The sequence below is a fragment of the Podarcis vaucheri genome (genome assembly GCF_965113315.1).
Source record: "Podarcis vaucheri genome assembly, chromosome: 16".
NCBI lineage: Eukaryota > Metazoa > Chordata > Lepidosauria > Squamata > Lacertidae > Podarcis > Podarcis vaucheri.
Genome location: NC_138754.1, coordinates 738811 through 764202, shown reverse-complemented (window position 1 = coordinate 764202; position 25392 = coordinate 738811). Strand labels below are relative to the sequence as shown.

Genomic DNA, 25392 nt, shown 5'->3' with positions numbered 1-25392 from the left:
CCCTGCGCTGGCAGAGGGCAGAGCGGGGTCCCGGGGGGGGACACATGGGGTTCAGCACAGGGTGGGGGCCCTTGACTTAAATAGGATCAATATAAAAATACGTTCTTGCTAGGGTCTGGTGGCAAAGCGTTGAATTTCGCGTCGGCCAGAGGCGCCTGGCACTGCGGCCCCCGAGGGACACTCTGGGGACAGGTGTGACGCAGGTGGACCTCAACAGGCAGGGTCCGCCTTCCATGAAGAACAGGAGCCTCTAGTCGTCGTCATCATCATCGTCATCATCGTCATCATCATCGTCGTCGTCGTCGTCTTCTGTGTTGATCTCTCCTTCCAGCACATCCTCAATCCAGTCTTCCAACTCCTCTGTGGATGGCAGGTCATCCTCGTCGTCCATCTCCAGCCATATGCTGTCAGCCTGGCGGGGGGGGGGATGTAAAATTCAGCTGGAGATCATCCTATTGATTTGTGATGTTCTGAAGGAGCGTCTCCACCCCCATCGTTCTGCCTGGACACTGAGGTCCAGCTCCGAGGGCCTTCTGGTGGTTCCCTCACTGCAAGAAGCAAAGCTACAGGGAACCAGGCAGAGGGCCTTCTTGGTGGTGGCACCCGCCCTGTGGAACGACCTCCCATCAGATGTCAAGGAAATAAGCAACTCTCTGACTTTTAGAAGACATCTGAAGGCAGCCCTGTTCAGGGAAGTTTTTTATGTGTGACATTTTAGTGTATTTTTGGTCTTTGTTGGAAGCTGCCTAGAGTGGCTGGGGAAACCCAACCAAATGGGCAGGGTACAAATAATTTATTATTATTATTATTACTATTATTATTATTATTATTAGTGCAGGTTAAATACTTTACATTTACAGTGGTTCTCAAATGCTTTGGTACTCATACAACTTGGAACCCAAACACTGTAAGAGAACTTTTTTCGGAAGCCGAACATGCTCTATTTTGAGTGTTATGCTTCTGTTTTGAGTGTTACGCTGAGGTCTGTCTGTTTCTGCTATTTATTTTGCATTTTTGTTTCTGTGGCTCTTTTTGTTTTGTTTCTGTGACTGTGTGGAACCCAGTTCAGCTACTGATTGATTGATTGATTGTGTGACTGCAGTACATTGTTTATTGCTTTCATTTTATGGATCGATGGTCTCGTTAGATAGTAAAATCCATGTTAAATTGCTGTTTTGGGGGTTGTTTTTAAAAGTCTGGAACGGATTAATCCATTTTGCATTTTTATGGAAAAGCGTGCCCTTGTTTTGGAACGCTTTGGTTTTGGAACAGACTTCTGGAATGGATTAAGTTTAAGAACCAATGGACCACTGTATCTGTTCTGAATATAAAAAAGGACATAGGATATAGTGAAGGATATGTTTTTTTTTTGGGGGGGGTAAAATGTGTATGACATTTTGTTTACCCCACCCCCACCCCTGAGCTTTCCCAAGACTGTGGAAAAATTTATAGAATCGCAGAACTATAGAGTTGCAAGGCACCCCATGGGGCCATCTAGTCCAACCCCCACAACGCAGGAATCACAAAACACTTTGTGTTTGATTCATCCCTGGTATCAAGGGAACACGCAGCAGGTGACTGAGGGGGCTCCGGGGCTCTTTCTCAGATAACATTTCCCCCATAACTTCCCACCCCCTGCCTACATGGACGTCTTGACCCCTGTCGCTGTCTAGAGCAGAGCTATCTGAAAGAAGGGGAGAGGGCTTGAAGGCAGGAAACTTAAAATGTTGCTTCATTGAGTATTGGGAATTTATTTATTTATTATGGGGGCTTTCAGAAACAGGGGGTGTCCAAAGCTTGTTTCCCATAAAGGTAAAGGGACCCCTGACCCTTAGGTCCAGTCGTGACAGACTCTGGGGTTGCGGTGCTCATCTTGCTTTATTGGCTGAGGGAGCCGCCATACAGCTTCCGAGTCATGTGGCCAGCAGGACTAAGCCGCTTCTGGCGAACCAGAGCAGCGCATGGAAACGCCGTTTATCTTCCCGCTGGAGCGGTACCTATTTATCTACTTGCACTTTGATGTGCTTTCGAACTGCTAGGTTGGCAGGAGCAGGGACCGAGCAACGGGATCTCACCCTGTTGCGGGGATTTGAACCGCCAGCCTTCTGATTGGCAAGTCCTAGGCTCCGTGGTTTAACCCACAGCGCCACCCGCGTCCCTCTTGTTTGCCATACAACTGCTGAATTTCCCACCTGGGAATTCAGAAACACTTTTCTACAAATTCTACAAAAGCGTTGTTCTCAAGAGGCATGCGCCCGGTTTGGGCTTCACAACAGTGGCAGAAGTGCCCGCGTCTCCCGTGCCCGTGGTCACTTACGTCCGTTACGTTGACGACGCCAATCTGAGGCCGGGACAGGTCAATGTCAAAAGTCTTCTCCCAGTAGGGAATCAGCTGAGAGAGAGAGAGAGAGAAGGGGGAATGAGGGTCCACAAAGACTTTCAGGCACGTGCAGCATCCGATTTTGCGGAGGGTGAGTGGGGACACAAAGTGGTTGTGGGGACACTGGCCATCAATAGTGGCTTTCTTCCAAGAAATGGGTCTAATCCAACTTTGGGGGGCATTGGTGGGGGCCATAGCAGCAAGAACAAGCCATGGCGTCCTTGACAGCCACCCCCCACCCCCAATAAAGAGCACAATTGCCTGTTCACCAGTGGAAAGTCTTCGGGGTCGATCCAGATGATACTGAGGTCTGGGTTGTCTGTGTTGTCTTGGGCAACATCCTTCAGGATTTCCAGGAACTCATAACCATCTGTGGCCAGAAAGTGTTGAGGAGAGAGGGAGGTTGTGGGATGTGAAACACAAGAGCAGTCAAGTACAACATTCCTAGAGTGAACATGTTTACACCTGGGGAGGAATGTTTGTCCAGCCAGCAGGTAAACCTCCTGTTTCCTTCTGGGCTGGGACAGACTTCCTCTGCATGTGACTAGAGGTGGGCGTGGCCTCACCTGTGCAGGTAACGACAAAAGCACAGGGCAGGGCAGCCATCTCTCTCTCTTTGACTACATGCATCAAAGAAGCAACATCTGCTTAGCCAAAGATGCCCTCTTGGCTTCCAGAGGGACTGTCTCCTTAGGAGATAGTTTCCAGGTGTATGGTACTTTTCTAAGCTAAGTCTGCCTTCTGGGATTCTATTGTGAACAGAATGTGAGTGAGTAAACTCTTTTTATACTTTTATAGAAGACTGTGTCGTGTCTTATCTTTTATGAGGGAATAAGGGGAAAATACCAGAACAGTTATTCTAGAGGCTTTAGTCAGCCTGAGCAAACGCATCCACTGCAAGTTTAAAAAGGGGAATGTTACTCTGCTAAATTGTGAACTTGTTAACACAATTTGGAAAGGCTATAATCAAACAATATGTCCTCTCCTGCATCCCTGGACATTCCCACAGAGGTGAGAGGGCAGCCAGGCTCTTCCAGCTTTCCTGTGCCAAGGCTTCCCCCCACAAATCAAGGCCCACCCCATCCATCCTTGCCCTTCCTAAACAGAGCCACTATTTCAACCCAGTTTCATGGCTCCTGCCTCCCCACGAGGCATCCATGGGGCTCCAGTATGATAACAGCAAAGAGAGACAGCCGGAATCCAAAGAGTCTCGTGGCAAAATCTGCCCCAGTTACGGGCAGGAGAATTGCTTGATAGATTTTATCAAACTTCTCCATCAAAATCATTTCCTCTCTAGGAAGGCTGCTGCAGTTTCCACATCCACGCCACGGGCTTAGAGTACTCTTTCACCACATGACAGGGGTTTTCGGGGGAAGCCATGACTGTTAAAGTGGAATAAGAGTGCTCCCTTTGTACTCAGAGCAAGCTAAAGTTTTGTGTTTCTGGAGATGCAGAAGGCAAGACCCACTGCTGGTTCAGGTGCTCTGTTAAAGAAACCCAAAGGCTCACCTTTTTAATTATCCTGTTTTGAGGGACTGTAGTGCAAGCCAGGGAAAACTGGGTTGGCTACTGGCAAATATAAATATATTATCGGTATTGCAGCTGTGGAATGTGGGCAAACACTCTCTGCAGGAGATGTCTGTTGATGGCAAGACTGACAATCAGCTTCTATACTATTTTAATTCTGTTCCAGGCAGCACAATGGAGCACGAACTCTCCTAGTTCTTCCTCAGTTTCTTTCAATTATTAGTTTGGATGTGTTTTTATGATATGTTTTGAATGTCCCCTTCTGATGTAATATTTACCACGTTCCTTTCCTGGTTTTTTAGTTACTGTAGATGTGGAAAGATGGGGAAATGACCATTGGGGAAGAGAATGGAGACTGCAGGCAAGCCCCCCCCCCCCGTGGCCACGAAGCTCTGCTCTCAGTTCTCTGTAGGGGCAACTCACCAGGGTCGTCTTCCTCTGCAAAAGCAACAATATGGATGCCATCTATATCATCCTCCTGGAAGGACAAAGAGAGAGGGAGAGAGAGAGAGACGTTACTCACTAGCAGGGAATGTAAGAAAGCATAGCTTTCTATTCTGCCGTGTATCAAGAGTCAATGTGGTATGGAGGTTGGAGGACCTGGGAGATCAGAGTTCAAATCCCGACTAGGACTCAAAGCTCTGTTCCTGTATTTGCCGGACCAATTTCCACCAAACATTTGCAATTTCAGCTCCCGTTTTCATTTATGTCAGAATTCTCCGGCATCCCAGCTCGTGGCAGCTGTCTTACCAGTGGTAAAGACACTGACCACAAGGCCCCATGGCAACTCCCCTATGCAAGTCCTGTTGCAAGGAACGCAAGTTGTGCAGGAGCATGCATAGGAATCGGTGACATCCCAGGCACTAGCCACTCGGTGCTCTTCACAGTGACTCTCAAGTACAACTGTCCTTCGCGGAAAAACTCCTTGGTGACGGGCACTTTCCCACAACAACAGGGAGATTTTTCGAGGGACACGTCTGCAACTTGATGACGACCTTCGGGAAGGTTTTGTCACCTACGTCCGTAGGGTGAAGGGAGAGCTGGAACGAAAATCCATGAGTTCAGAACAAAAGGAAGTTGGTCATTTCCAGCTGGCCAACACAGCAGTATCAGTTTGCATAAAGTTGCTGCTTTTGTTCTGTTTGCACCAGGGTGAATTATTTATGGTGAGGCCGCTTGGTGAATAGCTGGGTGGGGTGGCTGGGTATACGTTTTTCTGAATGAACGAGGCTGCAGGCATCTCGCTTACAATGGCCTCAAGATCACTGTGTTTTATCAATGCACCTTGGTGGTGCAGTGGCGGAAGAAAGGCAAACACACAGAGAAAACAAAAGTCACAAAAATACAAGACATCTTGGTATTTCTCAATTTCCAGCTCATTAAACAAATAGCATGGGGGCAGACAATGAAATCATTAAAATCATCATAAAATTACAAAACCAAAGAAAGTTTGGCATTTGTACTGGCTGGGGGAATAAGTGGTCAATTTCCCCTTGAAAATATCTTCTCTGAATTGCCCCCTGTCCGTTTTCTCACCTGTGGGGGAGTTAGGCAGCTGGTGGAATACTGAATCACTCATACGTCTTGCTCAATTCCACCCAACTCCTTAATGGAAAATCAGTTCTGTTTATACTTGTGAGCAGACATTGTTAGAAAGATCTTGGCTACAGGGAAGGGCATTGCTGCATGATATAAATGCTGTCTGAAATCCTCACATTATTTCTGCTTCCAGCTAAGGGTGGGGGGGTGTGAGGACCATCAGCAACGCATCTGCAGAAGCACTCCAGGAAATCTGAAACTCCAAAATCCAGGGACAGGTTTGGAGGCAGAGAATTCCAGAGGCTTTCCTCTTTCTCCCCCCCCCCGGGCTTCCCCTAGACGTACCCAAGTCTCATACATGCTTTCTGGCTGGAGCTTCCTCAGTGTGGGCCTGTAAGACAAGAGGGGCAGAAGAGAGAGTTTGAGGAAGAGGGGAAAACACACACAAACTTCTTTAAGGCTCCTGGTACTAATTATCTTCAGTGCAGCTTCTGTTGAAATCCAGTAAGATCCCCTCCAACACTGCCTTGCAAAATCCTGTTAATCATCAGAAGGAACCATCAGATCCTCATCTTTCAGTTAACCCAATCTGCAGATGTCAGCAAAAATCCTGGGGCTGTGAGTGGGTGGCAAAGACCTTTGCCGGACCGGAAAGCTGTTTGGTTAGGCTATGCATGCGAGTTTGGAGAAGACCAAAAATGAGCCATGGGAGGGGAGAGAAGAAGCCACAACTCAGCGGTTATATAGGGACGCAGGTGGCGCTGTGGTCTAAACCACCAAGTCTCTTGGGCTTGCCGATCGGAAGGTCGGCGGTTCGAATCCCCGCGACGGGGTGAGCTCCCGTTGCTCGGTCCCTGCTCCTGACGACCTAGCAGTTTGAAAGCACGTCAAAGTGCAAGTAGATAAATAGGTACCACTCCGGCGGGAAAGTAAATGGCGTTTCCGTGCGCTGCTCTGGTTTGCCAGAAGCGGCTTAGTCATGCTGGCCACGTGACCCGGAAGCTGAACGCTGGTTCCCTCGGCCAATAAAGCGAGATGAGCGCCACAACTCCAGAGTTGGCCACAACTGGACCTAATGGTCAGGGGTTCCTTTACCTTTAAGGAGTCTCAAAGCGGCTCACATTCTCCTTTCCCTTCCTCCCCCACAACAAACACTCTGTGGGGTGAGTGGGGCTGAGAGACTTCAGAGAAGTGTGACTGGCCCAAGGTCACCCAGCAGCTGCAGGTGGAGGAGCGGAGATGCAAACCCGGTTCCCCAGATTACGAGACTACCGCTCTTAACCACTACACCACGCTGGCGAGTGAAGATCTACATCAGGGACAGGTGGGGGATAAAGATGTACATCATTTGCAAGGGTGGAAGGAGACCCCCAGTGCCTCCTATTGGCTGAGAGCTTGCAGCAGAGGTGGTCTTGGGGGGGGGCTAAGGAGGCAGCAGGAACAGCAGCGGCAGCCAATGGATCCCTTGGAGGCTGGGTCTGCTGCCCCTGTGGATTCTGCTGCCTGAGGCGCTTGCCTCAACTTGCCTCATGGGGGGGCCAGCCTGGGTAAAATTATTGCACCACAGGAGGTTGGACTAGAAATTTCAGGGGCCAGCAAACTTTTTCGGGGGTCCCTCAGACCTTGTCGGGGGGCCAGACTATATTTTGAAAAAAATAATAAAAATGAACGCATTCCTATGCCCCACGAATAACCCAGAGATGCATTTTAAATAAAAGGACACATTCTGCTCATGTAAAAACATGCTGATTCCTGGACCGTCTGCAGGCCGGATTTAGAAGGCGATTGGGGCGGATCCGGCCCCCGGGCCTTAGTTTGCCTACCCATGGACAAGATGACCATCAGGGTCCCTCCCTACAATTCTATGATTTTATACATGGCCTGGAGGAAGTGGATGGAGGGGAGAGCCAGTGTGGTGTAGTGGTTAAGAGTGGTGGACTCGTAATCTGGGGAACCGGGTTTGCGTCTCCGCTCCTCCACCTGCAGCTGCTGGGTGACCTTGGGCCAGTCACACTTCTCTGAAGTCTCTCAGCCCCACTCACCTCCCAGAGTGTTTGTTGTGGGGAAGGAAGGGAAAGGGGAATGTCAGCCGCTTTGAGACTCCTGAAGGGGAGTGATAAAGCGGGATATCAAATCCAAACTCTTCTCTTCTTCTTTTCCACCCCCCCCACCCATAACACCAGTGCTGGGGGGGGCATCCAATCAGGCTAAGTGTCGGAAGACTCAGAACTGATAAAAGAAAAGTCCTTCTTCACGCTGCACATAGTTAAACTGTGGAACTCCCTGCCACAACGGCCACAAATCTGGATGGCTTTAAAAGAGGATGAGACAAATTTATGGAGGAGGAGACGATTTGTGGCTCCTAGCCAGGACGGCTGTACTCGGCCTCCTCAGTCAGAGGCAGAGATACTTCTGAGCACAAGTTGCTGGAGGGGAGAGTTGATCTTGTGTTCGAGTCCTGCTTACGGATTTCCCTTTAGGGCATCTATTCGGCCACTGTGAGAACAGGAGGCCTGACCCGATGGGCCCCCTTTGGCCTGATCCAGCCCCCAGCCTCTCCTTATATTCTCACGAAAGACCCCATACCCGCAAAACGTGCTTTTAAAACGCATTTGGGTGTGTTCGCAGCCTTAGAAGCCTGAGCAAATCCTTTTGACGCAGGTAGCCAAGGGGGAGGGGGGGGGGAGTCAGTTTGGGGTCAGAGCGAGGTTCAGGGATAATGCCAGGGATGAGAGCCGGAGAAGCATCGCTGTGCAAAACAGGCCTAATCCGGTCCCGTGAGCGAATCGCAAAGGCCAGGCTGCCATAGCAACCGCGCAGCCCCTCGTCGGCCCGATGTGAGAAGCAGCTGGATGGAGATGCCATGGGGAGGGGCGGGCGGGGGGAGTGCCTGAGAAACAGGGGCGTGAAGCGCATCAACAGCACCCCCAAAATGAGGAGGGGGAAGGAAAGGGGTGCAAAAGGCGAGGGACACCACCCCGCTCCCCTCCCCAGGACAGAGAAGGGGATTTATGCCACAAAATGCGCCCTGTTTGTGCCAGGGCTGAGGTCTCCTGGGAGGAGAGGGATTGGGGTTAGGAAACCTCCCGGTTAATCCCAGGGGATTAGGGTCAGCGGAAACATCTGCAGCAGAGCAGAGGGGAGCTTGGGTGGGGGGGTAGGCCTCCCCATAAGCGCCCTGGTGGCGATGGGGGTGGCAGTTGGGGGGGAAGAGAGGGGATGATTTGAGAGGGGATTTTTCTCCTAGGTCTTTGGCATGCATGGGCTTCTGAAACATCCCCAGGGCGACTGGTTGCCATTTTGCCTCATTCCCCGTTCGCCCACGGGGCTATTGCTCTGGCAGAATTGCAGGGTGGAGGATGTGGAAGAGACGCCGAGGGTCGTGCAGTGCAGGGACCGCCGCTCAGGACCCTCCGCCGGGCGCCGGAGCTGCAGGCGCGACCTGTTTCCTGAGCCCCAGAAACCAGCTGGCTGTCCTTAGGGGACCCCCAGGACGCCGCCTCCCCGATCTCCAGCTCAGCAGCCAGCCCAGCCGTCTTCTCCGCATATAAACGGGAAGGACTGGTACCACACAGGTCCCTTCCATTCCCGAAAGCATCTCCAAGCAGGACTGGGACTGGCCCCCTCCCGCCTGACTGCTGCTGCCAGCCAGGGTTGACGGCAAGAGGCCTGGCTGGGGGATGCTTGTGATGGACAGCAATGCCATCTTTTGCGCCCCCCCTGCCCAGCGAAACGCATCTCTCCCTCCCCCCCCCAGCCCCTGTTTGCAAAGATTTCTCCGTTTGGGGCTTGGAGTCTCAGCCAATAAATGTGCCGTTGCCATGGCAGCAGGAGAAGGACTTTGGTGTTGCTGCTGCCATGGCAACGGATGACTCTCCTCCCCATCCACAGCAGTTGCCGTTTCAGAGTGTTTGTGTGTGTGTGTGTGTGTGTGTGTGTGCCTCTGTCTAGAGCCAGGAAGGGGGCGGCGGGGGGGGGCTCTCCCTCCTCCAATTCCCCCCTCCCCCCTCCCCAATTTCTCTTCACCTCTTGTGCTCCTCCAAAAACTGGACAATTTCTTCCTCGCTGTTGGGTTTGTCTGGGATCGTGACCGGTTCCTCCATGAAAGGCTCATAGTAGTCGATCTCGTTCAGTTTCAGAGACAACTTCTTTGCAACCTGCGATGGGGAGAGAGAGGGATGGAGTCCTAGAATTGCAGAGGGACCCCCAGCGGTCATCTAGCCCAACCCTCTGCAAAGCAGGAATCAATTTCTTAGGTGTGTTGGTTCTCCTGTTGGGAAACTTGCAATCTGCCCCCCTCCTAACTTCTCACGCCACAATGCCCCCCCCCACTGCAACTTGCAAGCTTCCTTCCAACACAAGGAACACATCCTTTGCTGTCCTGCTGTCTGCAAAAGTGAGGTGGCGTTTGTGGCCAGCTACGTACCTTGCTGTCAAAGGTGGCATAGAAATCGATGTAGGGGTGAAACTCCTCAGCCGCGTCTTCGTAGGCCTTGAAATCTGGAAAGGGGGAGATAATGGGATCAGCAGCGCCTTGTTTCCGGGGTGGCAAAGCCCGAAAGGCTGCTGGGTGTGGGGGTGAGTGAGGGGTTCCTGCCTGCCTTGGGCTGATATTATTATTAATATCTACGATCAGAACATAAGAAGATCAGGCCATTGTAGCATCATAGATGCTTAAAAAGCAGAGACATCACCTTGCTGACAAAGGTCCGTATAGTTCAAGCTCTGGTTTTCCCAGTAGTGATGTATGGAAGTGAGAGCTGGACCATAAAGAAGGCTGATCGCCAAAGAATGGATGCTTTTGAATTCTGGTGCTGGAGGAGACTCTGGAGAGTCCCATGGACTGCAAGAAGACCCAACCTCTCCATTCTGAAGGAAATCAGCCCTGAGTGCTCCCTGGAAGGACAGATCCTGAAGCTTAGGCTCCAGTACTTTGGCCACCTCATGAGAAGAGAAGACTCCCTGGAAAAGACCCTGATGTAGGGAAAGATGGAGGGCACAAGGAGAAGGGGACGGCAGAGGACGAGATGGTGGGACAGTGTTCTCGAAGTGACCAGCATGAGGGAGGCAGCGGAAGACAGGAGGGCCTGGCCTGCTCTGGTCCATGAAGAGTCGGACACAACTCAACGACTAAACAACAAAGCATCATAGAGTTTGAAGGGACCCCTGGGTTCTCTAGTCCAGCCCCTTCAATCTCCCCTCTACCCCAGCATCCTGTTATCACAGGAGCCAAATACCCCTAAGAACCTGGCAGTGGGATTACCTGTGGGGGGAGCTAAGAGCCAATGGGGTGGGGGCGTCACTGGAGGTATAAATCAATCTCAGACTTTGGAAAGCTGGCCTCACAGGAACCGGTCCATCCATTTTGCAAATTAAATCATTTGAATCGGGTTTTGAATAGATGTGCAATGGATTGCTGAATTTTACTGTGTTATTACCTTAGTGCAGAGTTTTCCAACCTTTTTGAGACCACAGGTCCCTTAACCAACTACAGTGGTACCTCGGGTTAAGTAATTAATTCGTTCCGGAGGTCCGTTCTTAACCTGAAACTGTTCTTAACCTGAATCACCACTTTAGCTAATGGGGCCTCCCACTGCCGCTGTGCGATTTCTGTTCTCATCCTGAAGCAAAGTTCTTAACCCGAGGTACTATTTCTGGATTAGTGGAGTCTGTAACCTGAAGCGTATGTAACCTGAAGCATCTGTAACCCAAGGTACCACTGTATCTTGCATTCTGGAAATGTACATCCAGGTGTTTTTTTCGTTCCAGAGGTCTGTACTTAACCTGAAACTGTTCTTAACCTGAATCACCACTTTAGCTAATGGGGCCTCCTGCTGCCGCCGGAGCACGATTGCTGTTCTTATCCTGAAGCAAAGTTCTTAACCCAAGGTAATATTTCTGGGTTAGCAGAGTCTGTAACCTGAAGCGTCTGTAACCTGAAGTGTATGTAACCCGAGGTACCACTGTACCTTCTTTCTGCAGCACCCCTGGGGGTCTCAGGAGCCCAGTTAGCTCCCCCCTTGCCTGCAGAGCTGGCAGCCCCTCACCCTTTTCTGAACACCCTCCCTTGTGGAGGGTTCCCCCCGCCTTCTCTCCCCTCCCCTTGGGAGTCCTCTGGGCAGCCGCTACACCCCCCCCACTGCCCCAAAGAGAGGTGCCTCCTTCCTCACACAGGCCTGGGAAGCACCCCTGGCCAGCCCCAGAGCCAGTATTCGCCTGGGGAGCTTGTAGACAGGGATGCTGCAACAAACAGCTGTGTAGGTTGTTAGGAGGCAGAGATGCAAGAGGGTATCAGAGGAGAGAGGGAAGGAAAGAGGGACAGAAGTCAGTGTTGCCTACGGCACCCCTGGCCACCATTCAAGGCACCCCAGGGTAGCATGGCACACTGGTTGAAAACCACTGCCTTAGTGGGACATGCAAACCGCTATTCTGCAAACCGCCTCTGCCCAGTAGACCTGAAGGAGCATCTCCACCCCCATCGTTCTGCCCGGACACTGAGGTCCAGATCCGAGGGCCTTCTGGCGGTTCCCTCAGTGCAAGAAGCAAAGCTACAGGGAACCAGCCTTCTCGGTGGTGGCACCCGCCCTGTGCAACGCCATCCCACCAGATGTCAAAGAGATAAACAACTACCTGACATTTAGAAGACCTCTGAAGGCAGCCCTGTTTAGGGAAGTTTTTAATGTGTGGCATTTTAATGTATTTTTCATCTTTGTTGGAAGCCGCCCAGAGTGGCTGGGGAAACCCAACCAGAGGGGCGGGGTACAAATAAATTATTATTATTATTATTATTATTATTATTATGAATAATGCTTCTTATAGGGTAGTGGCAGGCGATTGGGGTTGAGTTTATAGGACATTGCGGGGGGTTGGGAACCTCTGGACCAGGCAGTCCTTGAAGCATCCTGGACCCAGACTTTGAATGAATGCAAGAACCTTGAGCCCGGCTGAGCAGCAGTTTTTGGAGCGCTGGATTGCTGCGTTGCTGGGGGCTGGACTAGATGGTCCTTAGAGTCCCTCCCAGTTCTCAAGTCCTGCACTTGCCGGTCCCCATCAGCCGCCCAGCCGCAGAGCTTTGCCCCCAGACCAGGCCCTCAAGGGCAGCCCCGTGTCCCAGTTTCCCGAGAGAGGATCTGCGTCCCCACACCAGGCTTTCCGCCCAGGCGAGAGAGCGGCCGCTTCTCCCTCTCCGCCGAGCCGTGATGGGTCACAGGGCTGACATGTTAAGCTGGTTTAATGCGGGTGTCAGCTGGTCGTGGGGCTTCCGGCCCCGAAGCAGGGACTGGCGGGAGACAGGGGGGGGGGGCTGACAGGAGCTGTCTGGGAGCACACGAGGCATCCGCGCAAATCTGCAAACTTTTAACTCCGGGCTGTGTTCTGTTTCTTAAAAAAGCACCCGCGCAGCAAGGCGGCGGATGCACAGCACTGCGTGTCTCGTCCAGGGCTGTGTCTCTCCCGGAGAAAAGCCACAGCTGCAGAACCAGCGGAAGGATAGGTCTGTGATGGTGGAGTAGTCCCTCCAGGAGAAGGAGCAGTCTACCTTGGAGCAGTGGAGCAAACTCCCTCGGAAGGCGGCCGAATCTCCCTCCCTGGAGGCCTTTAAGCAGCAGACCTTCCCAGTCTCCCTATTTTCCAGGGACATCCCTGGTTTAGAGATACCAGACCCAGTTTCTGATTTGATCCTGGAATGTCCTACTTTTCCTTAAAAGGGTAAGGGACCCCTGACCGTTAGGTTCAGTCGCGGACGACTCTGGGGTTGCAGCGCTCATCTCACTTTATTGGCCGAGAGAGCCGGCGTACAGCTTCCGGGTCATGTGGCCAGCAGGACTAAGCCGCTTCTGGCGAACCAGAGCAGCGCACGGAAACGACGTTTACCTTCCCAATAGTGGTACCTTGGGTTAAGTACTTAATTCGTTCCCGAGGTCCGTTCTTAACCTGAAACTGTTCTTAACCTGAAGCACCACTTTAGCTAATGGGGCCTCCTCCTGCTGCCGCGCCGCCGGAGCACAATTTCTCTTCTCATCCTGAAGCAAAGTACCCAAGGTATTATTTCTGGGTTAGCGGAGTCTGTAACCTGAAGCGTCTGTAACCTGAAGCATATGTAACCCGAGGTACCACTGTACTCGCACTTCATGCTTTTGAACTACTAGGTTGGCAGGAGCAGGGACCAAACAACGGGAGCTCACCCCGTCACAGGGACTCGAACCACCGACCTTCTGATTGGCAAGTCCTAGGCTCAGTGGTTTAACCCACAGCGCTACCCGCACCCCCTACTTTTCCTTAGGCTGTCCCTATTTTCATTGGCCTCCAGCCAAGAGAGGACAAAGGGACTGTCTCCTTATGAGATAGTTTCCAGGTGTATGTAACTTTTCTAAGCTAAGTCTGCCTTCTGGGACCCGATTGTGAACAGAATGTGAGTGAGTAAACTCTTTTTATACTTTTATAGAAGACTGTGTCGTGTCTTATCTTTTATGAGGGAATAAGGGGAAAATACCAGAACAGTTATTCTAGAGGCTTTAGTGAGCCTGAGCAAACGCATCCGCTGTGAGTTTAAAAGGGGGAATGTTACTCTGCTAAATTGTGACCCTGTAAACACAAGTTGGAAAGGCTATAATCGAACAATATATCCTCTCCTGCATCCCTGAACATTCCCACAGGTTTGTGTTTGGGGGAGGGGATGCGTTTCAGCAGAGCCTCTTGGGGGGACCAGCACCCCCCTTTCCCATTGCCCCAAAGAGGCACCTACGTTCTGAGTCCTCGTTCTTGAAGTAGCCGATCAGTTTGGGCTCGTCTTCAACATTCTCAAACGCCTCAAGCTCATGTTCCCCTTCAATGAACTCCACTGGGTCTTCCATCACCTGGAGGGAGAGAGAGAAGGAGAAAGGGAAGGAAAAGGCCGTTGGCACCACAGCACCAAAGTCACAGAATCATAGTTGGAAGGGACCTCCACAGGTCATCTAGTCCAACCCCTGCGGTGCAGGAATCACAGCCAAAGAAGCCCTGAGAGGTGGCCGTTCAAACTCTGTCTAGAAACCTCCAGTGAAGAAGAGCCCAACAACTTTGAAGGTCGTAAAATCATGGAATCGCAGAGTTGGAAGGGACACCCAGGGCCATCTAGTCCAACCCCCCTGTATTGAAAGAAAGCCCACCGCCTTCCAAGGCTGCTTCTTCCACTGTCCAACGGACCAGAGCATTTTTTATCCAACGATCCGAGTGCCAAGGCTTTAGCAATGGAGCAAGCGAAGCCTTTGGAAGGCTGCTCCCAACAATTTCAGAACTTGGCTGGTTCCTACAGGGAGGCTGGACTTGTTCAGCCATCAGGCTGTTTAAGGCTTTGCAGTGGGGGCGGGGAGCCTTTTTGGGGCTCAAGGGCCGCACTCCTTCATGACCAACCCTCCAGGGGCCACCAAATTGTGCAGAGCCACGGAGTTACGTTCCAGCCATGCAAAGAATTCCAGGGTTCGGTCCACACACAAGCACGCCTTTCCGCCCCTGACCCAGGCGAGCAGGACTCCCTGGCCCCCCCCCGCCAGGCGTTGAGAGGCGGGGGGGGGGGCATTTCAGCCAATATGGGCAGGCTGTGGGGCACAGCGGGGCAGGAGGCGGCCCAGGACTTACATCGAGGATGAACTCCACCAAAGTGTCGGCAGAAAACTCCCCGTCGTACTCGATGATTTCATCATCCTTGAACACATACACACTGTCTTCTTCCCCCAGGCCTGCACAGGGGAGACAGACATAGAATCACAGCATTGTTGCTTGAGAAGGGACCCCCAACGGTCATCTAGCCCAACCCCCCGCTGTAAGGTATGTGGGGCAGAGGAAAGAAGAAGACAGAGGAGCTGGAGGGCAAGGGGGCTTATTTCACCCTTGCATATACCATGGGGACACACACTCTAGGCCACTCTTTGCCCACCGGGCACCCTCCAAAACTTCTGAACTACAATTCCCATCAGCTCAGGGACTTGAGGTAATCTTTGGTAATATGGCGCCCTTAAGCGGGGTCTAGATTGGCCGCCCTAAAATGGATCTTCTCAATTTTGGATCACCTCAATTTTGTTTTCCCTTGGCTTGGTGCCCTGTGCTGGGGAACTGCGCCATAAATCAGGCGCTGCAGGGGCTGATGGGAGTTGTAGTCCAAAACATCTGCAGGACGTCAGCTTGTCAGAGGCTGCTTGAGGCTCTGGGTCAGGGACTCATCTCTCTCATTCCACAAAGCACCCGTGCATCTCAGTGGAGCTAGAATCCTGTTTATACGAATGGCTCAAGGTGTTTTGCAGGGATCTCTGAGCTTCTACCGCCCCCTGGTGGTTGGCGCACCACTGACACTTCGCAGGAACTTCCCTTCTGCCAGCCAGACCCTGGGCTCCTTTCGCTCAGTACTGCTTACACTGCCTGGCAGCACCTCCTGGGGTTTCCAGGCAGGCGCTCTTCGCCAGCACCACCTGAAGAGGCCCCTGGGGATGGAACATGGCACCTTCTGCATGCAAGGCAGAAATCATCCACGTGTTGAGTCTTTAAAACCAAAGCCAAGTTTCCAGTCCTCATGGTTTTGAAGAAAAGGTTGATTTAAATAGGAAGCTGCCTTGATACTCAGAGGTATGGCTGCCCAGCTCAGGACTGTCTGCACGGACCAGGGATTTCTACCTGGAGATGTTGTTCAGAATTGAACCCAGGATGTTCTACATTCAGAACAGCTGCTCTAGCACTGAGCTGTCGCTATTCCTGCTTCACTCCCTTTCTCCCCCTGGTGGTCTAGCCTCTTGCTGATGTTGTTCCACTCTGGAAAGTGTAGAAATGGCAGCCCTCCTGGACAGGGTTACCAGGCGTCCCCGTTTCCGGGGACAGTCCCCGGATTTGCGAATAAGTCCCCGGACAAATTCCGTCCCTGGATTTCATCTAATGTCCCCGGGAAACGCAGCAGCGGCAGCAGTCTCAGCAGCCTCCGGAGCAGGTGGCTCTGGCTGGCTGCAGGAACTGCTCCGAAGTCCCCATAGGATGGTGGTGCAGGGGCTCAAAGACGCAGCTTCCGGGCTGCCTCCACCGTCCCTGAGTCCAGCAACTCAGCTGTGGAGGGAGGCTTCATGCTGCCTATTGGAGCAGCCGCCCAACTCCCGCCTTGGGTGCAAGCAGGAGGGAGCAGGGATCTCTCAGCTGCGAAGGGAGGCTTTACAGGAGGCGCCAGGGATCTCTCAGTTAGGCAATGGGAAGCCTCCTTTCCCAGCTGTGGGATCCCCATGCCCTCCTGCTGGCATGCAAGTAGGAATGGGATTGGGGCTGCTCCGAAAGGCAGTTAATGAATTAAAGTGTCCTAGGACTCATTGAGGGACGTGGGTGGCGCTGTGGGTTAAACCACAGAGCCTAGGACTTGCCGATCAGAAGATCAGCGGTTCGAATCCCCGCGGCGGGGTGAGCTCCCGTTGCTCAGTCCTGCTCCTGCCAACCTAGCAGTTTGAAAGCACGTCAAAGTGCAAGTAGATAAATAGGTACCACTCTGGCGGGAAGGTAAACGGTGTTTCTGTGTGCTGCTCTGGTTCGGCTTAGTCCTGCTGGCCACATGACCTGGAAGCTGTACGCCAGCTCCCTCGGCCAAAGAAGCGAGATGAAGGCTGCAACCCCAGAGTCGGCCACGATTGGACCTAATGGTCAGCGGTCCCTTTACCTTTACCTTAGGATTCATTGAAAAAAAATCTGGTAGCCTTACTCCTGGAGGGAAAGGTAGATGGATGCCCTTTTGGTCCACAGCAAACCTTCCCCCCCCCCATCCAGCCCACCACCTCACCCTGGTTTCCAGCAGCTCCTTGCCACCCACCCTCCCTGCCCCAAGAGGTATTGCCAGCCCCCCTTCTGCTCCCTGCCGGGCACTTACCTAATTTCTTGGCCACCGCGGCATCCTTCTCTGCGTCCACCAGGCCAAACCCCACGCCCTTCTCCTCCAGGACTTGGGCTGCTAACTAGGAGAAAGAGTCAGCAGGAGGGCAGGCAGACGAAGAGAGAGAGAAAGAGAGAGAAGAGGGAGAAGATGGGAATGAACAAGCGCCTGGATGTTGGCTTTTTGCAGAAAAAACTTGCCACCTCTTTGGATTTTTGTCTTCATTGCGAGCTGTGGAGCTTTCCAGAGGCTCTAAATCTTTCCTCTTGGTCCCATGAACTCATCCCCCCCCCAGCCCTACCCTTTAAAAGGAGCCGTTTGCACAAGCCACCAAGGAAGGTAAACAGAATAGAATTCAAGACAATAAACGGAACATTTATTCAAAATCCCAGGCCGCAAGGTGGTTAGATTGGTCTCAACCAGGGCCAGGGCCTTTTCAGCGCTGGCCCCGACTTGGTGGAACGCTCTGTCCCAAGAGACCAGGGCCCTGCGGGACTTGACATCTTTCCACAGGGCCTGCAAGATGGAGCTGTTCCGCCTGGCCTTTGGTTTGGATTCAGTCTGACCCTTATGTTTCCCTGCCCTTATGGTCTTGATCTATCGGCTACTTTTAAAATGAGGCTGCATTTTAAATTGCATTTTAACCTGCATTTTAAATTGGTTTTTTCTTTCCCCTCTCTTCCCCCCCATTATGTTTTTACTGCGATTTTATTGGTGTTAGCCACCTTGAGCAATTAAAGCTTTTTAGTGAATTCAACAAAATCGATGAACTTGATGCAGTGACACCACTTTCTCAAAGTCCGAGAGTCGCTCGTAATTTCTGAAAAGGGGAGAGGTTGGGGCCTTTGCTGTGAAACTAGGCAGGGCACCCTTCCAGCAAATGGGCCGGCCTTGCCAAGTCCACCTTCCTCAGGGAGTTCAAGCTCTCAGCAGGCAGGTTCTGGGGCTCAGGGAAGTCCGGCAATCGCATAGCACTTGACTCGGAAGCCTCACGGGCTGCCCCAGATGTGTTTTGGCTGGAGGGGCTGGTTACTCAGGGATGCACAAAACACACTCTGCACACGGTCAGAGGCATGGTGTGCTTGGGCATTGTCACATCATGGGGCTGTGATCTAGCACTGAAAGCCAATTGTGGTGTGTGTGTGTGTGTGTGTGTGTGTGTGTGTGTGTGTGTAAGAAAATGCAAAAACTGAGCTAAGATGCTCTTTTAAAAAAGTTTGAATTTCCCCCTAAAATTAAAAAAGTTGTCCTTCATTTGAAATTTGGTTTTTCGGTTTCGACACCTGTTTTAAAAAAGAGAGCAGGAATTTCCTTTCAGGCACAGTGTCCAGTGTCCTATATACACTAACTAGCAATCAACTAGCAAAAAAATAAAAATAAAATAAAAATCTGCCAGGGTTTCAAGCGTTTTCAAACACTGAATTCCGTGGGAAGGCAGCTATCGTCAAACACAAAATGCCGGATGCCGGATCCTGCTGAATATCAACTCTGAAAGGTTGAGAAACATTGAAGGCAGTGAGTGTTGGATCCCAGATGCCTCCGCCCAAACAGAGAACATGTTGCAAATACTTGGCAGCTCAGAATCCCAAAGGGCAACCGTGTAAAGATCCTTCTATAGGGTTGGGGTTTGAGACTGGGGTCTTCTGCTTGGGGGCTTCCTGCAGGCACCTGGGTGGCACAGGATCAGGTCACTGGCCTGATCCAGCATCCGGGTTCTTCTTGGGTTCTGATGGAGCCTCCAGTTTCAGATGCAGTCAATCTGGATCCCAAGGTTCCCTGGGGTATTTGGCCACTGTGATGAGGACAGGAGGATGGGCTAGGAGGCCTCTCTTGGGCTGGATCCAGCAGGATGTCCCCTGTTTCTGAAACCCTGCAGAGCTGCTGCCAGCCGGTGTTGGCATCACTAAGCTTGATGGGCACAGGAAGCTACTTAGTCAGACAGTTGGATCCCTCCATCTAGCACTGGGCTTCAGGCAGAAAATGTCTTTGGCCAGCATTGGCTCCCTGAAACGTCTATTAGTATATCTGAAGTCCTGTATCCCTGAAGGAGCGTCTCCACCCCCATCATTCTGCCTGGACACTGAGATCCAGCTCCGAGGGCCTTCTGGCGGTTCCCTCCCTGCGAGAAGCCAGGTTACAGGGAACCAGGCAGAGGGCCTTCTCGGTGGTGGCACCCGCCCTGCGGAACGCCCTCCCACCAGATGTCAAAGAGAACAACAACTACCTGACATTCAGAAGACATCTGAGCGCAGCCCTGTTCAGGGAAGCCTTTAATGTTTGATGCATTACTGTATTTTAATATTTGGTTGGAAGCCACCCAGAGTGGCTGGAAAAGCCCAGCCAGGTGGGCGGGGTATAAATAAATTATTATTATTATTATTATTATTATTATTATTATTATTATTATGAAAATATTAACTCAGCTTCACCCTGCAGCAGCGCTGCATGAAATCAAAGAATAGCAGGAACAAAGCGTGGAACCCGAACCAACAGATTCAAATTACAGGAAAGGGCTCAGCTTTAGGAGGAAATTCTGTGGGTAAGAACATATTGACAGTGGAAGGGTCTCTCTCAGAAGGGGTTGGACTAGATGACCCTTGGGATCCCCATCTCTTGAGCCTCCGCCTTGCAGGCCTCGTTCTGGGAAACTTATTAAAGGTGACTCCAATAACCCGGCCAGAATTCATATCGCCCTTCTGCTCTGAATGCTAGTGCCAGGGAGAGGAGAATATTTAGGGATGGAAGCAATGACGACATTCGGAAGCCGCCTTGGAATGTCTCTCTGTGGGGAGAAGGCTTCAAGGCGGGCAGCGGAGGAGAAGGTGTCCTTCCCAGAAGACCTGAGGAGCCCAGCTCAGCGTCTGAAGCTGCCGTGGGATCTGCGCACCTAGAGTGGGGTGAGACAGTCTGCCCACAGCATGCAACTCAACTGGGAGGCTGGCCATAGGTGACCAGGATACTTCAAGGACCGCCTGATCCCTTGCATCCTTGGCCAATCACTGCGATTCTAGAATCCTAGAATCGTCTTCCAACCCCTTGCGGGAACCACGGCTAATTGTCTTTGTGGGCCTAAATTCTAGCCAAGGGCCCACTCTCCCTGTTGAAATTCTGTTTCTTAAAAAGGTAAAGGGACCCCTGACCGTTAGGTCCAGTCGTGGCCGACTCTGGGCTTGTGGCGCTCATCTCGCTTTACTGGCCAAGGGAGCCGGCGTACAGCTTCCGGGTCATGTGGCCAGCATGACTGAGCCGCTTCTGGTGAACCAGAGCAGCGCACGGAAACGCCATTTACCTTCCTGCCGGAGTGGTACCTATTGATCTACTTGCACTTTGATGTGCTTTCGAACTGCTAGGTGGGCAGGAGCAGGGACCGAGCAACGGGAGCTCACCCCGTTGCAGGGATTCGAACCGCCGACCTTCTGACTGGCAAGCCGTAGGCTCTGTGGTTTAACCCACAGCACCACCTGCGTCCTGGATTCTTACTGAAGACTTAAAAAAAATAAACTATGTCAGGCAATTTAACTGAAGCCTGATTTAATAATTTTAGCCAATTCCGTTTCCCCTGGGTTTCATCCCTTGTACACACTTAGAGATTATTGCAATTAAGTGGTATATAAATTGTCTCAGAAGAAATCAGATGGGATTAGGCATCACTCAATGCCCCTCTGTCTGGAGATGTCAGCCACAGGGAGATGCCTTCCCCCCAAAGCTGCAATGAAGGAGAGTTAGATCTCTACTGCTCAGAATTCGCACTGTGTTCCTCCCTGGTGCCACCTGGGGGCTGCTGCCTGTGTGTCCAGAAGTCTCCTCACCATCACTTTCCTGTTTGTTTGTTTGCTCCATGGGGGGGGGGGGCGTCTGAATCAGAGATGCCATCTGGTGTCAAAGGACAACGCTCACCTCGCCTCATCTCACAACCAAGGAGGTCCTGAAGGCTTGTTGCTTTTTCCAGGGTTTACAAAACCCTCGAAATCTGGCCATGGATTAGACTGAGACAGAGGCGCTGGGCTTATACATCAAAGCACCTTTGGGAGAAGAAAAACCCCAGCCAGTACAATCCACGTCTAGCTGGGGGCTGGAAGAGAAGACACTTTGGGTCCCTTCCGACTCTGCAATTCTATGAATTCCCTTCCTCCCCTGGCAGCCTAGAGAGGGAGGCCCCGTGTCCTGTCTCTGAAGGGCTGTGTGTCCAAGTCCCCTTTAAAGATAAAGGGACTCTAAGAAGCAGGACGACCCTGTGTGTGTGTGTGTGTGTGTGTGTTTCCCTTGATGTTGCTCCTCAACCCAGATCAGCAGTTGGACAGCAGCCTGGTCATCCCTGGGGTGAAGTGTGTTGTCTCCCTATTAAAGTTTTAATAATAATAATAATAATAATAATAATAATAATAATAATAATAATAATTTTGTACCCCACCCATCTGGTTGGGTTTCCCCAGCCGCTCTGGGCGGCTTCCAACAAAGATGAAAAATACATTAAAATGTCACACGTTAAAAACTTCCCTGAAGAGGGCTGCCTTCAGATGTCTTCTAAAAGTCTGGTAGTTGTTTATCTGTTTGACATCTGGTGGGAGGGCGTTTCACAGGGCGGGTGCCACCACCGAGAAGGCCCTCTGCCTGGTTCCCTGTAGCTTTGCTTCTCGCAGGGAGGGAACCGCCAGAAGGCCCTCGGAGCTGGACCTCAGTGTCTGGGCTGAATGATGGGGGTGGAGATGCTCCTTCAGGTCTACTGGACTGAGGCTGTTTAGGGCTTTCAAGGTCAGCCCCAACACTTTGAATTGTGCTCAGAAACATACTGGGAAGTCCTCCTTCAGGCAGCACAGAGTTAAACTGTGGAACTCCCTGCCACAGGAGGCCACCAACCTGGATGGCTTTCAAAGAGCAATGGAGGAATTCACGGAGGAGGAGAGGGCCGTCGGTGGCTCCTGGTCTGCTCTCCACACTCAGAGGCAGCCCTGCTTTTGAATCCCAGTTGCTGGCAAACCACAGGAGGGGAGAGTTGCTCCTGCGCCTGGATCCTGCTTACAGATTTCCCTTTGAGGCCTCTGGCTGATCACCACGAGAAGAGGGGGCTGGACTGGATGGAGCCCTTTGGGCTGATCCAGCAGCCAGGCTCTTAAATTATAGCAATTATACCTACATTAGCATATGCACACTGGATGCAAAGCTGTGTAGTCTTTTCACAAAACAGCACTAGGTGGGGGCGGCGCTGCAGCTTGTCAGTTTTGGTTTCTAAAACTTTTCCATTTTTCTCCCATTTTAATTTCTGTTCCTCGCATTTCCTCCTCAGTATGTCAGTTAAAAAATAAAATAAAAAGAACGTCTGAAAATTCATCCCAATTTCAGTGCGAATTTCTGCTGCACATTATTATTACTATTGTTATTGTTATCATTACCCCACTTTTCCTGCACGTAGCTCTCCCTGCTCCATTTTATCCTCACAACAACCCTCTGTGGTAGATTCGGACGAGAGACTGTGATTGGCCTAAGGTCTTCCAGGGAGCTTCCTGGCTGAGAGGGGATTTGAACCCTGCTCTCTCAGATCTTCCTCTAGCCCTTTGACCACTACACCACACTACCTCTCTGCGTTCCTTCCTCTGGTTTTTACCCCAGTCGATGTGGTTTTTCGCTGGAAAAACCCTATTGCAAAATTCAGAGCAGAGCGAATTCCAATAGGACGCTTTCTTTTCAGGTTGTGAATTGGCAGCTGAGAATTCAGTTGAGAAACCGAATTAAGATGCACACCTAATTGAATTCTGCCTCTGTCTCTAAATGGCCCATTATTGCAAAATTAAGCCAGACCCTTCCGATCCCTTCTGGCTTCACAGCAGGCCAGATGGCCCCCGGTTTCCTGTTCCTAAGTGTCCCCACTTCTGACTGACCTCCTTTTCCCACCCCACCCCTCCCTCCTCGGGCCACCCAACACCTCCCCCCCCGGCTCAGTTGCTGCGGTCTGAGGAATGCCAAAATGAGGCTTCCCAAACGGAGAGCATCTCTGAAATGTGTCTCTTTCCCCCTCCTCCTCCTTCCTTGGGGCCATTTTTAGAAAGTTCCACTGACCTGCGCTGGCTGCACCCCCTTCCCTGGACAGCCCTTGGCCCCCTCCCTGCTTTCCTGCCCCCCAGGCAAGATTCCTAAGGAAACTATTCCAAGGCTGCCTTTCTGGAGAGCAGCAGGAGGAGGTTCTTGCAGCCGTCCGAAGGCGCCAATTAAGGAGATGGCAATTTTAGCCCTGGCTGTTGCGCTCCTCTCTTGGGAGAGAAGCGCATGGCACTCTGTCTGGGACAGGGGGACGCAGCCCTGGGTGGGGTCTTGCGGATCTGGGCCTGGGGGGAGGCAATCTCTTTCGCCTGGTTCTGCACCCCAGATTTGCACGGAGGTGCGATTGCGGCAGCGCACGTCAAGGACACGCTTGTGTATCGCACACGAAGGTGTAGCCCTAGGCTTGGACCGGTTGCAGAGGGCAAACGGTCATCAGGAAGGACTGCCTGGGGATTTTCATTAAAAACAATGAAACAGCATATAAATCTTATGAAATAATAATAATAAAGAGGTTTACTGCCCTTGCCTTCCATTCACAAGGCAGACACACAATGAGGAGAACCTCATTGTTGGATTGACCCAGATTTAGGATTATATATTTATTGCATTTGCATCCTATATTTTTCTCTCCACGGAGCTCAAGGTGGCATGTGTGGTTCTCCCTCTTCCTCGTGGAATCCCCACAACAACAACAGCCTTGCAAGGGGGGTCAGGCAGCGGAGTGCCACAGATTCCAGCATTACAGCCCCAGCAACAATCGACCCAAAGATTTGGCCGAGCGCCCCCGTTTGTGGAGGGCACAAGGGACAACCCCTCTTTGCCCACTCCTCTGATCTTCCAGAACTCCTTCCACACATCCATGCTCCTCCCCTGAGACGGATTCAGGGCAAGGATTAGATGAGGGGGGGGGCTGCATCGCACCCATCATTGGGGTTTGGGGAGGGAGCAGGTGTGGGGGCAGAGAGGAGAAGGCTGGGTTTCGTCATGGCAGAAATTCCCACAGAGCACGGCAGGAATCAGAGGACTCAGCAAACCAGCTGAATGCCGTTGCTTTTGGGTAGCCTCCCCCACGATCTACAGCATGGACCCCCCCAGTATGATTCACCTGGGACATCTGCCCCTTTGCCCCCCCCCCAGCCCTTGCACCACCCAAGCCCTAGAAGCACAGAGATGGAATCGCAGAGTTCTCCAAGCTCCTGAAATTCCTTGACCTCACCCGTTCCCACAACCTGAGTTGCCTGTTGCCTTTCCTTGCTAAATAGCTGTTTGGGGACAAGAGTTTCTAGGGGGTGGGGGCGCCTGTCCCCCCCTGCCGGCCGCCTCTCTCCATCACATCCCTGGTCGTTACCTCCAAGATCAGCTCCTCCAGCTCAAACTGCTTCTGGGATGCCTTGTCGTCCCCGATGGGCTCGTGATACAGCAGAGCCAGGATCTCGTACTTCTTCAGGACGTTCTTGTAGTTCTTGGCGTTGACGTCGATGACCCGGTCGATGCCGTCGTACTCGGGGAAATCCAGCCCGTCTTCGCCCCGGCCCAGAGGGCCAAAGGCAGCCAGCAGCAAGGCCATGAGGGCCACCCCAAGCCACTTCATCCTGCCTGACCTTCCCGGGAGAGGAAGCCCCAAACTGAAGGAGAGAAGGAGACTGAATAGCAGAGACTTCCCTCTGGGCTCCCCGGTCCTTCGTCCTTCCCCCGGCAACGCAGAAAGTCAACCCGGCCCCTGGAAGACGGCTGCGGAAGGAGAGGTGGCCCTCTTCTCCTCCTCTTCCTCCCCCTCTCCCGCCTTTGCCTTTAAGGCGGCTGTCAGGGCAGGGGGCTCCGGGGGGCAAGGACGTCTGGGTTCTTTGCTGACACAGGCAGGCAGCCCGGAGAGTTGGCCGAGGGGGGCCCTGGCTCCGTCAGGGTGGCGACAACCTCTCCGAGGGGCGAGGGGCGTCAAAAGCAAAGGCAGGGACCAACGGGCAGCCCATAAAAGCAGCCAGGAGGGGAGGTGCCCCGGAGACGGAGGGCTGTCTTATCCCCAGGCATTTGGCACTGCCCG

The 25392-nt window shown here is 52.1% G+C and overlaps 1 protein-coding gene across 1 annotated transcript; it reads right to left on the bottom strand.

Annotated features, from left to right (window-relative positions):
* Nucleotides 1-25392, bottom strand: CASQ1 (calsequestrin 1). Its single transcript, XM_082202405.1, has 11 exons — nt 24700-25392; nt 17313-17397; nt 15062-15162; nt 14190-14301; nt 9873-9946; nt 9473-9603; nt 5792-5837; nt 4331-4385; nt 2650-2750; nt 2318-2392; nt 1-412 (listed from the first exon to the last, which is right to left on the bottom strand). The coding sequence occupies exons 1-11, from the start codon at nt 24940-24942 to the stop codon at nt 251-253; spliced, it is 1185 nt and encodes a 394-aa protein (XP_082058531.1). The 5' UTR covers nt 24943-25392; the 3' UTR covers nt 1-250.